An 11,578-nucleotide genomic window follows, 5' to 3' on the forward strand; every position below is an offset into this window, starting at 1 on the left:
CATGCAGAGACAGCTCTGAACATGCTCCATACCTACCTCTGGAGGGGGTTTGGGATTGTGGGGTGTGATAGGATTTCAGATAGTGTTACAGGACTGTATTGTTCTTACAAGTAATTCAGAGAGAGAGGGAGAGAGAGAGAGGGGGGGGGGAGCTGTACATGAGAGCTGTACATGACTGTTTGTCAGGTCATTGTATATACGGTTATTTTCTGATTTCTGTGAAGAGGTCAGTAAATCACYATCATTGCACAGGGCTTTATAATTCCCTGAATTGACAATGAACTGCCACTAGATGGCATTCATTCTAAAACTATGTTGAAGGAGMAAGCAAGCTATTGCCAGTGGTGTGTATTCATGGATGCCAAGGGAAGCCAGGCTTCCCCCCAAAATGTACCAATCAAAAAGAATAAAACATATACAATAATTTATATATTTTGAGCTAAACTGAGTGAACTCAACTGTCAATGGTCCTGGTGCACCAAAAAAAAGTGTTTATTGAAGCCAGTTTGGATTTGGATTCACACCAACCACATCACATCAAAATAAACAAAAAACTTGAATTGTTGCATCTCGTTGTGTTGTTGTCCTCCGGTGGCCTTATCCAAAATTAGCCATGGATGGAGATAGGGATTTGGATCCAAACGTTAATTCATACATTGTGCCCCTGGCCTCAGAGGATGGAAGTTCAATATGTAGCTACAGTAGATGTTTTTCTTTTTTGACATTTTTTTTAACCTTCATTTAACTAGGCAAGTCAGTTAATAAGAACAAATTGTTATTTACAATGACGGCCTACCCCGGCCAAACCCGGTGACACTGGGCCAATTGTGCACCGCCCTATGGGACTCCCAATCACGGCCGGATGTGATACAGCCTGGAATCGAACCAGGGACTGTAGTGACACCTCTTACACTGAGATGCAGTGCCTTAGAACGCTGCGCCATTCAGGAGATGACAGCTGCACCACTCAGGAGATGTAGTAGGCTAATGTTAACTAACTGGCTAATCGTTGCCCATGAAAGGAAGTTAGGCTAGCGAGCAAGCATTTTAGCCCAGTAGCCTAGGACAACAAAAACTAAAAGCGTGTACTGTATGACAGTCATAGACCGTTTCGTCAACATGAGAGGAGGATGACATTGGCGTTTCTCTTCAAGTAGGGTGAGTCAACATGTTTTTTCCTACTTTTTCTACACACACACCGACACACACACACACACAGAAATCAGTACCATGGACAGCCACATGATATTTAGCTTACGTTGATTGGACTAAATTGTTCTGAGAATCTTTTAGTTGTAACTGTATTAGATTAAGCAGAGGCGATTTGATGATGTTGAAATGTCTAAGTTGAAATGGTGCTGGAATAGTGGAGGCAGCTCCTGTTTTCTTTGGGACCTGCAGTAACTCTCCGGTGTTCTAAATCCATAGTTGTTCAGTAGTTTGAAAATGTCCGAAATATTAACTTGATTGACCATGCTGTAGGTCATGCAACTGTTTGTTTAAGGTAATATGCTTTGTGGACTACACCGGACATATGTGGCGCTCCGGTTTTGTGATGAAACAAAGGTGTGGTTGAATTTATTCTGCCATTGTGTGTTCTATTGTCTCGGCCTTAGGCCTATATTGTATATCACGGTGTCAAGGCATATGAACTAACAGGTTATAGAGCAAACAACACAATTTTCACAACACAGATATTGTAATTATGGCTCCCACTTTGAAGACAAACAATGCAGGCTATAATCCTAATAGCTTTTACTCTCCCTTTGAGTAAGATATTTAGCTACTTTAATGAGAAGAAATGTACTTACTATGACTGAGATACGTGGTTGTCCCACCTAGCTATCTTAAGATGAATGCACTAATTGTAAATCGCTCTGGATAAGATCGTCTGCTAAATGACTAAAAGGTGAATGTAATATTTAAACATCTTCCAGATTTGTTTATGCTGTGATACACACTTATTTCTGATGGTATATAAGGCTATACTTGTACCTCTTTTTAACCAGCAGGGGCATATGCATATTTTGAGGAGAGATGACTGGATCAGCGGCATACAGTAGTCCTACATGCAACCAGTCTTATTGGACAATATTTATGTACTAATATGACTTTCCACCTCATACTCTTGTCACCACATTATAATTTGGGGAAGCAGCTTAAATTATTTAAATTAGCATCATAGACACGATACATCAGACACAATACATTTAAGTTATGTTTAGTTTTGCTTTTTATTTCTATAAATTAAGAATAGAACACCAATATGGCACAGTCACTGACCAACCTTCAGATAACAAATAAACAAAATACAAAGATGTCATTGACTCATCAGAGCCAATTCAGTTCATACAAAATTTAGAATGGACCTCATCTGCATTACCAAGTTCATCTTTGTAAACTCTCCCTCATTCTATTGACCATGGTGGCATGTTCTAAGGCTTTGAAGGGAGAATACAGTCATCAAAAGGGAAAGAGTAGTCAGTTGGAGGAAAGTGTTTGTGATTTAGTTGGTGTTGGTGAAGGCCTGGTAGAGGGCGGTGAGCTGGGCCTTCAGGTCCTGGGCGTAGGGGTCCAGCTTGTCCTTCAGGTCCTCAGCATAGGGGGCCAGGCTCTTCTGCACCATCTGAGCTCTGGTGGTCAGCTGGCTCTGGAGGTTCTCGGCCAGGGGGGCCACACTCTTCTGGAAGTCCTGCAGGCGCAGGTCCACCTTCTGCTTCAGCTCGTCAGTGTAAGGACCCAGCTGGGACTGCATCTCCTTCACACTCTGCTCCAGACTCCCCTTCAGCTCCTCACTCTTCTGGAGCAGGGTGGCCCTTAGGGCCTCGGAGTCCAGGGACTCTGCATAGGGGGCCAGATCCTGTTTCAGCTGCTCCACTCTCTGCTGGACTTGTGTYTTGATCTCCTCTGCGTAGGGCTCCAGTTTCCCCTTGACGCTGCCCAGGTCCTGCTCCAGACGCTCTCTCAGCACCTCAGCCTCCTGGGTAATCTTGGTCATCAGGTCCTTGGCTGCAGGAGGAAGCTGCTCCTGAAGGGAGACTGCGTATTGGCTGGCCACATCAGCACTCTCTGTGATTCGGTCACTGCAGGAGAGGAGAGGAGAGGGGGTCATGTTCAGGTCCCCATCCTAGTAATCTGAGCGATTCGACTATAGACATTCCACACATTATAACAACTAGATCACAAATCACATAACTTACTTGACATCCTGTCCCAGTTGAGACTTCCTGATCATCTGGACGGTGTCGTCGGCCGTTTGCGTTGCCTTGGCGACATAGTCCCAGAAGGCATCTGTCAGCTGCTCCAGCTGTGGCTTAGGCTCATCAGCGTAGAACAGGTTTGCGTGGCAGCCTGTTGGGGCGTAGCAGAAGAGTTAGTTGTTGTGAAACAACTGGTTAGGCATGGCAGCCTGTTGGCGGCATTAAGGTAACTAGAAAATTATACTCCCTCTGCTATGGTTGTTATTATTGACTATTGACTTAAAATTAATTTGGTAGATTGATGGAATGTATTATGTTGCTGTACTTCAGCTCTATAAATTTCACTTCTAATCTGAATATTCTTGTATCCCACTCACCAGTGAATACTGCCAGAGCGAGCACCGCAAGGACCTTCATGACTCTCAATCAGATTCTGTGAAATAAAGCAACAATCACTTAAAACATTGTAATCCACCAGAAAAAAAACATCATGGAATGCTATCAAATAATACCATGGACTTGTAGAATCCAGCTTACCGTCTTTGTGTATGAGTGTGTTGGTGTATCTCTGAGTCCAGTCTGCAGTGACTAGTTTCAGCCGTGTCCTGGCCTGTATATATAGTGTGCAGGGCAGTAAGGAACACAAAGTCCAGGAGCCAGTGCCTCGCTGTCAGCAGTGCTCCAAATCATAAACCCTCAGACCGCAGTGCACCACTCAGCACCTGTCTACCTGACCCAGCCCAGTTCTGTTCTGACAACTCACCCTGGACCTGTCCCAATGAACCCCTGGACCCAGAATGCACAGGAGAGCACTGCGTTATCATCACCTCTGGGTAAAGTGTCACAAACAGAATTTGGGACACAAAATAGTGGTCAGAGATACTCAGTGAAAGACCAATCTCCTGGGACTGCATGCTGATAAGCACATCTCCATTCAATCCCCTTGTCTATAGTTTTTCAATGATATGCAGTAGTGATACATGTGCAGCAGGACACTGTTGGCCTTGCAGTTATACAGGTCTGTTACTGTTAATATCATCTGAGGGTAGATGTATTGTGTTGTATTGAGGCTTATGCACTTTTACATACACTAGCATGTTCCTTTCTCTCAACCATAATGTATATTTGTCTTTATATATGATGCTACAACTCTACAATGCTAATAGTGAGTATCTGGTTCACACCAGGTCAGTTTCATAGATTTTTCCTTGATGGCACAGAAAGTCTCAGATCGAATCAGCCATTCTCTGAGCCAATCACAGCCATTTCTCAGACATAAATAGCACTTTGTCCAGACAACACCTTCCTTCCAAACTTCATGAGATATCACAGTCTGATCAGATATGGTATTGATTTATAGTCAGTTTAAGTTTGATGTCCAGCCAGCTGGCATTGACTCCCAGAATATATTCTATGATATGGTTTTCAGTTTCACTGTGAGGTCATGTGTTCAAGCACTTCCATGTGTCAGTTGTCTGACCAAAGTTCATTTGACCCCGGCCCATGCACACTGTGATAGGGTCTAGGGTTAGGGGTCGCATGGGCCCAGTCCATTCATTAGATGTGATTTCACAATAACTAGTAGATAACGTATGGTGTCTAGGAATATACTGGTAGTTATACTGGTAGTTGACCTTGTCATAACCTCGCCCCCGTGTTATTGCGCAAAGAAGTGTCTGGGAACAACATTACCATGTCAAAAAGGTGGATCAGTCTACCCAGAGAATGGCCAGATTGAGAATCTTCATAGCACTCATTCTACATCACTTGAGTTATTCATGATGTCACATCCTGTGAGCTGTGAAGTCAGGAGTTGAGTTCTAAACCTCATATCTGCCCACTGTGCCTTATTACAAACCATCACAGTGCCACTCTATAGAGAGTAGAATAAGGAGAGGCAGTTGCCTGGAAATCTACTTATTCCCCTTACTGCTAAAACAGTGCAAACACCTCAAAATACCTCTGACCCCAGTGATGACTAAAATGTGTGAAGGTTGACACTTGCGCTATAGGTTTGCATTGGCAGTTGAGGTACACAACCGTTGGGATGCTACCGTTGATGGCTGAACAATGCCAGGATGTCTATCATTTTTATTAAAAAAATAAAATAAAAATGTCACCTTTATTTAACCAGGTAAACTAGTTGAGAACAAGTTTCTCATTTACAACTGCGACCTGGCCAAGATAAAGCAAAGCAGGGCGACACAAACAACAACACAGAGTTACCACATGGAATAAACAAGCGTACAGTCAAAACACAATAGAAAAAAATTAAGTTTATATACAGTGTGTACAAATGGCGTGAGGAGGTAAGGCAATAAATAGGCCATAGAGCGACAGTAATTACAATTTAGCAGTTAACACTGGAGTGATAATTGAGCAGATGATTATGATATATACAGAGAAAAGAGTCGGCCCGAGAAATTGAACCTGTGGTACACCCATAGAATGAAATCATGGTCCTTGTCGAAAAGCACCAAATTGAAAAGTCACATGTACTTAATGCCAGCATCCGTAGAATCTAGTTAGTATTATATGTGGTTGTGGTCTCATTGCCTGACCTGATTACAAAGTGTCTTTGGTGTGGACATGTTTAAGGTTTATCTGCCGGCCGTCAGCAGTGAAATAGCTTTACCCATTAGTATTACCATAAGCAGGGCGCATCTTTTGGTTTTAGAAGTGGGGGCCATATTTTGGAAAATTGTTTAATATATTTTTTATCCAGTCGGATAAACACTCCAAACAGACTACCCAACCGCTCGGAGACGTCCGCATGGTCCTAAAGCACACAGTTGCCTCTATTGTATCACATTCCAATGATAAAACTGTGGGCAACAAAAATGCAATTTCAGAATGTGGGGGGGACATGTCCCCCTTCCCCCCGCGTCCCCAGTGAAAGTTGCATCCCTGACTGTAAGTCTTCTCTAGAATGAGGCTTTCAGTAGAAGGGTCAAGGTCCATGCACAGTTGTCTAATTAGAATATAACCAATAAAAAGGACCATGGTGGTGGTGGGGGAGATTCCCAAAGGAAACATATTGAAGTTCAATCAAAGCAAGCTTAATCAAGTCTGGTCTGTCTATGTTCAGTCTGTCCGGCTCAGAGAATGAATATGAACATAACAAAAGAATGTATTGTCATTGTGATTTGTGTGTGCGTGTGCATGTGTGTGTGTATGTGCATGTCGATATAGTAAGCGAACAGTCATGTGGTGACAGCCAGCAAGGAGTTGTAGTAGAAGCAGGAAGAGAGGTGACATGGCAGTGACTCCTGGACTTTGGGCTTTCAGCTACAGCTCTGGTTTCGACTATATATACAGCATAGCACTGGCCTGATAGACACACAGACAGACTGAATACACAGAGATACACCAAGAAAAAAACAGGTGAGGCCAATGCTGAGATTCAAAACAAGGTGTTGAGAAACTGTGATTTTAGGGTTCTAAGATTCAAATGTAATTGAAGTGTAATTGATTAATGATGTTTCTGTTTCAGTGAGAAACGCAAATATGAAGGTGTTGGTGGTGCTTGCAATTGCTATACTCTCTGGTAAGTAACATCTAATGTTACCACAACCATAACTACTCTGTAAAAAAAAATATTTGAATGCAACAAGATTATTAGAATGATTATTATTTTAAACTTAGTCTAATTCAAGCTCCTTGAACAGTGTAAGGTCATAAAGCAGGTCAGGTTAAACTAGCAGTTTCACAGGAACTAACTCTCCTTCCATGCCCCAACAGGTTGTCATGCTAACTTATTCTATGCTGATGAGCCCAAGCCACAGTTGGAACAGCTGACAGATGCCTTCTGGGACTATGTTGCCAAGGCAACAAAAACTGCCGACGACACCGTCCAGATGATCAGGAAGTCTCAGCTGGGACAGGATGTCAAGTAAGTCATTTGGCCTGTGATCTAGTTGTCATAACATGTTTGTAATGTCTGTAGTGGAAGCCCTCAGTGTACTAGTCACCCGAGTGGTGCAGCGGTCTAAGGCACTGCATTGCAGAATCCTGACCTGACCCCCTCTCCTCTCCTGCAGTGACCGTATCACAGAGAGTGCTGATGTGGCCAGCCAATACGCAGTCTCCCTTCAGGAGCAGCTTCCTCCTGCAGCCAAGGACCTGATGGCCAAGATTACCCAGGAGGCTGAGGTGCTGAGAGAGCGTCTGGAGCAGGACCTGGGCAGCGTCAAGGGGAAACTGGAGCCCTACGCAGAGGAGATCAARACACAAGTCCAGCAGAGAGTGGAGCAGCTGAAACAGGATCTGGCCCCCTATGCAGAGTCCCTGGACTCCGAGGCCCTAAGGGCCACCCTGCTCCAGAAGAGTGAGGAGCTGAAGGGGAGTCTGGAGCAGAGTGTGAAGGAGATGCAGTCCCAGCTGGGTCCYTACACTGACGAGCTGAAGCAGAAGGTGGACCTGCGCCTGCAGGACTTCCAGAAGAGTGTGGCCCCCCTGGCCGAGAACCTCCAGAGCCAGCTGACCACCAGAGCTCAGATGGTGCAGAAGAGCCTGGCCCCCTATGCTGAGGACCTGAAGGACAAGCTGGACCCCTACGCCCAGGACCTGAAGGCCCAGCTCACCGCCCTCTACCAGGCCTTCACCAACACCAACTAAATGGCCCAAACCAACACCACTCCTTGATCCTCTGAAGCGTTTTGAGTGATTCTGTCATACCCCGAACTGCACTGTAAAACATGGAAACTAAACTGGGCATATGCCCAGAGCATCATATTTATTATTATTTAGTGCAGGGTGAGAAATATAAACCAAACATTCACACTCAAATATTTCTGTGTTTGTTTTAACCTTGTTAAATGTTGAATAATGTCAACCTTTTATAATTTCATTAATTTTTAAAGAAAAATAAAGCTATTGCAGTTATGAGCATATGCAAGATTGTTCCCTCATTCATTCAAATGCTAATAGTAAATTATATTATATTCCCTTTAAGTTCATTACACTCCAATTACACATGCAATATGTCACTCAAGGACACAGGAAAAGTCACAACTATGGCTGTCCCTGTCTCTGTGTGTCTCTGAGTGTCTCTCTCTGTGTGTATCTCTGTGTCTCTCTCTCTCTATGTCTCTGTGTCTGTCTCTCGACTCTCTCTCTGTGTCTCTCTCTCTCTATGTCTCGGTGTCTGTCTCTCGACTCTCTCTCTGTGTCTCTCTCTCTCTATGTCTCTGTGTCTGTCTCCGACTCTCTCTCTGTGTCTCCTCTCTCCATCACTTTTTTCATTTTTCGCTCTATGTCTCTGTGTCTGTCTCTCGACTCTCTCTCTGTGTCTCTCTCGCTCTATGTCTCTGTGTGTGTGTGTGTTTGTGTGTCTCTCTCTTTCTCTGTGTGTCTCTCTGTGTGTCACTCTCTGTGTGTGTGTCTCTCTCTCTCTCTCTCTGTGTCTCACTGTGTGTGTCTCACTGGGTGTGTCTCTCTCTCTGTGTCGCTCTCTCTCTCTCTTGTAGCAACACAAATACTTGTGTTGAGTGTGTGAAATCAAATCAAAGTTTATTTGTCACGTGCGCCGAATACAACAGGTGTAGACCTTACAGTGAAATGCTTACTTACAGGCTCTAACCAATAGTGCAAAAAAAGGTATTAGGTGAACAATATGTAGGTAAAGAAATAAAACAACAGTAAAAAGACAGGCTATATACAGTAGCGAGGCTATAAAAGTAGCGAGTCCGGGTAGCCATTTGATTACCTGTTCAGGAGTCTTATGGCTTGTGGGGTAAAACATTTTGAGAAGCCCTTTGTCCTAGACTTGGCACTCCGATACTGATTGCCATGCGGTAGTAGAGAGCACAGTCTATGACTGGGGTGGCTGGGGTTTTTGACAATTTTTAGGGCCTTCCTCTGACATTGCCTGGTGTAGAGGTCCTGGATGGCAGGCAGCTTAACCCCAGTGATGTACTGGGCCGTACGCACTACCCTCTGTAGTGCCTTGCAGTCGGAGGCCGAGCAGTTGCCGTACCAGGCTGTGATGCAACCAGTCAGAATGCTCTCGATGTTGCAGCTGTAAAACCTTTTGAGGATCTGAGGACCCATGTCAAATCTTTTTAGTTTCCTGAGGGGGAATAGGCTTTGTTGTGTCCTCGTCACGACTGTCTTGGTGTGTTTGGACCATTCTAGTTTGTTGTTGATGTGGACACCAAGGAACTTGAAGCTCTCAACATGCTCCACTACAGCCCTGTCGATGAGAATGGGGGCGTGCTCGGACCTCCTTTTCCTGTAGTCCGCAATCATCTCCTTAGTCTTGGTTACGTTGAGGGATAGGTTGTTATTCTGGCACCACCCGGCCAGGTCTCTGACCTCCTCCCTATAGGCTGTCTCGTCGTTGTCGGTGATCAGGCCTACCACTGTCGTGTCGTCTGCAAACTTAATGATGGTGTTGGAGTCGTGCCTGCCCATGCAGTCGTGCGTGAACAGGGAGTACAGGAGGGGACTGAGCACGCACCCCTGGGGAGATCCAGTGTTGAGGATCAGCGTGGCAGATGTGTTGCTACCTACCCTCACCACCTGGGGGCGGCCCGTCAGGAAGTCCAGGATCCAGCTGCAAAGGGAGGTGTTTAGTCCCAGGATCCTTAGCTTAGTGATGAGCTTTGAGTGTACTATAGTGTTGAACGCTGAGCTGTAGTCAATGAATAGCATTCTCACATAAGTGTTCCCTTTGTCCAGGTGGGAAAGGGCAGTGTGGAGTGCAATAGAGATTGCATCAACTGTGGATCTGTTTGGGCGGTATGCGAATTGGAGTGGGTTTAGGGTTTCTGGGATAATGGTGTTGATGTGAGCCATGACCAACCTTTCAAAGCACTTCATGGCTACGGCCGTGAGTGCTACGGGTGTGTAGTCATTTAGGCAGGTTGCCTTTGTCTTCTCAGGCACAGGGACTATGGTGGTCTGCTTGAAACATGTTGGTGTTACAGACTCAATCAGGGACATGTTGAAAATGTCAGTGAAGACACCTGCCAGTTGGTCAGCACATGCCTGTAGCACACGTACTGGTAATCTGGCTGGCCCCGCAGCCTTGTGTATGTTGACCTGTTTAAAGGTCTTACTCACGTCGGCTACGGAGAGCGTGATCACACAGTCGTCCGGAACAGCTGATGTTCTCATGCATGCCTCAGTGTTGCTTGCCTCAAAGCGAGCATAGAAGTGATTTAGCTCGTCTGGTAGGCTTGTGTCACTGGGCAGCTCGCGGCTGTGCTTCCCTTTGTAGTCTGTGATAGTTTGCAAGCCCTGCCACATAAGACGAGTGTCGGAGCCGGTGTAGTATGATTCAATCTTAGCCCTGTATTGACGCTTTGCCTGTTTGATGATTCGTCGCACGGCATAGCAGGATTTCTTGTAAGCTTCCGGGTTAGAGTCCCACACCTTGAAAGCGGCAGCTCTACCCTTTAGCTCAGTGAGAATGTTGCCTGTAATCCATGGCTTCTGGTTGGGGTATGTACATACAGTCACTGTGGGGACAACGTCCTCGATGCACTTATTGATAAAGCCAGTGACTGATGTGATGTACTCCTCAATGCCATCGGAAGAATCCTGGAACATGTTCCAGTCTGTGATAGCAAAACAGTCCTGTAGTTTAGCATCTGCTTCATCTGACCATTTTTTTATAGACCGAGTCACTGGTGCTTCCTGCTTTAATTTTTGCTTGTAAGCAGGAATCAGGAGGATAGAGTTGTGGTCGGATTTACCAAATGGAGGGCGAGGGAGAGCTTTGCATGCGTCTCCGTGCGTCTCCGTTTTTAGATCACCTGGAGTACAGGTGATCTAAAAAAAAAAATCCCTCTGGTTGCACATTTAACATGTTGATAGAAATTTGGTAGAACTGATTTAAGTTTCCCTGCATTAAAGTCTCGGGTCACTAGGAGCGCCGCCTCTGGGTGAGTGGTTTCCTGTTTGCTTATTTCCTTATACAGATGACTGAGTGCGGTCTTAGTGCCAGCATCTTTCTGTGGTGGTAAATAAACAGCCACGAAAAGTATAGCTGAAAACTCTCTAGGCAAGTAGTGTGGCCTGCAATTTATCACAATGTACTCTACTTCAGGTTAGCAAAATCTAGAGACTTCCTTAGATTTCGGAGTGTGCTGTTCTATCTTGCCGGTGCAGCGCATATCCCGCTAGCTGAATATCCATGTCGTCATTCAGCCACGATTCCGTGAAACATAGGATATTACAGTTCTTGATGTCCCGTTGGTAGGATATTCGTGATCGTACCTCGTCTAGTTTATTGTCCAATGATTTCACGTTGGCGATTTCACCCGCCTTTTCCGGGTCCTGACCAGGCATCCGGCTCTTTGTCCTCTGTACCTGCGTCGCTTCCTCTTGCAAATAACGGGGATGTCGGCCCTGTGGGGTGTTTGGAGAATGTC

General features: G+C 45.1%; 2 protein-coding genes across 2 annotated transcripts; one reads left to right on the plus strand and one right to left on the minus strand.

Annotated features, from left to right (window-relative positions):
- Positions 1-2,215: 2,215 nt before the first annotated feature.
- Positions 2,216-3,820, minus strand: LOC112081006 (apolipoprotein A-IV). Its single transcript, XM_024146954.2, has 4 exons — positions 3,738-3,820; positions 3,578-3,633; positions 3,201-3,351; positions 2,216-3,083 (listed from the first exon to the last, which is right to left on the minus strand). The coding sequence occupies exons 2-4, from the start codon at positions 3,615-3,617 to the stop codon at positions 2,507-2,509; spliced, it is 768 nt and encodes a 255-aa protein (XP_024002722.1). The 5' UTR covers positions 3,618-3,633; positions 3,738-3,820; the 3' UTR covers positions 2,216-2,506.
- A 2,672-nt stretch (positions 3,821-6,492) lies between these two features.
- Positions 6,493-8,092, plus strand: LOC112081005 (apolipoprotein A-IV). The gene is made up of 4 exons (XM_024146953.2): positions 6,493-6,584; positions 6,694-6,747; positions 6,942-7,092; positions 7,241-8,092. Exons 2-4 carry the CDS (start codon positions 6,708-6,710, stop codon positions 7,815-7,817), a joined length of 768 nt encoding a protein of 255 aa, XP_024002721.1. The 5' UTR covers positions 6,493-6,584; positions 6,694-6,707; the 3' UTR covers positions 7,818-8,092.
- The last annotated feature ends 3,486 nt before the right edge of the window (positions 8,093-11,578 follow it).

Source organism: Salvelinus sp. IW2-2015, unplaced genomic scaffold (assembly GCF_002910315.2).
Source record: "Salvelinus sp. IW2-2015 unplaced genomic scaffold, ASM291031v2 Un_scaffold16647, whole genome shotgun sequence".
Lineage (NCBI taxonomy): Eukaryota > Metazoa > Chordata > Actinopteri > Salmoniformes > Salmonidae > Salvelinus > Salvelinus sp. IW2-2015.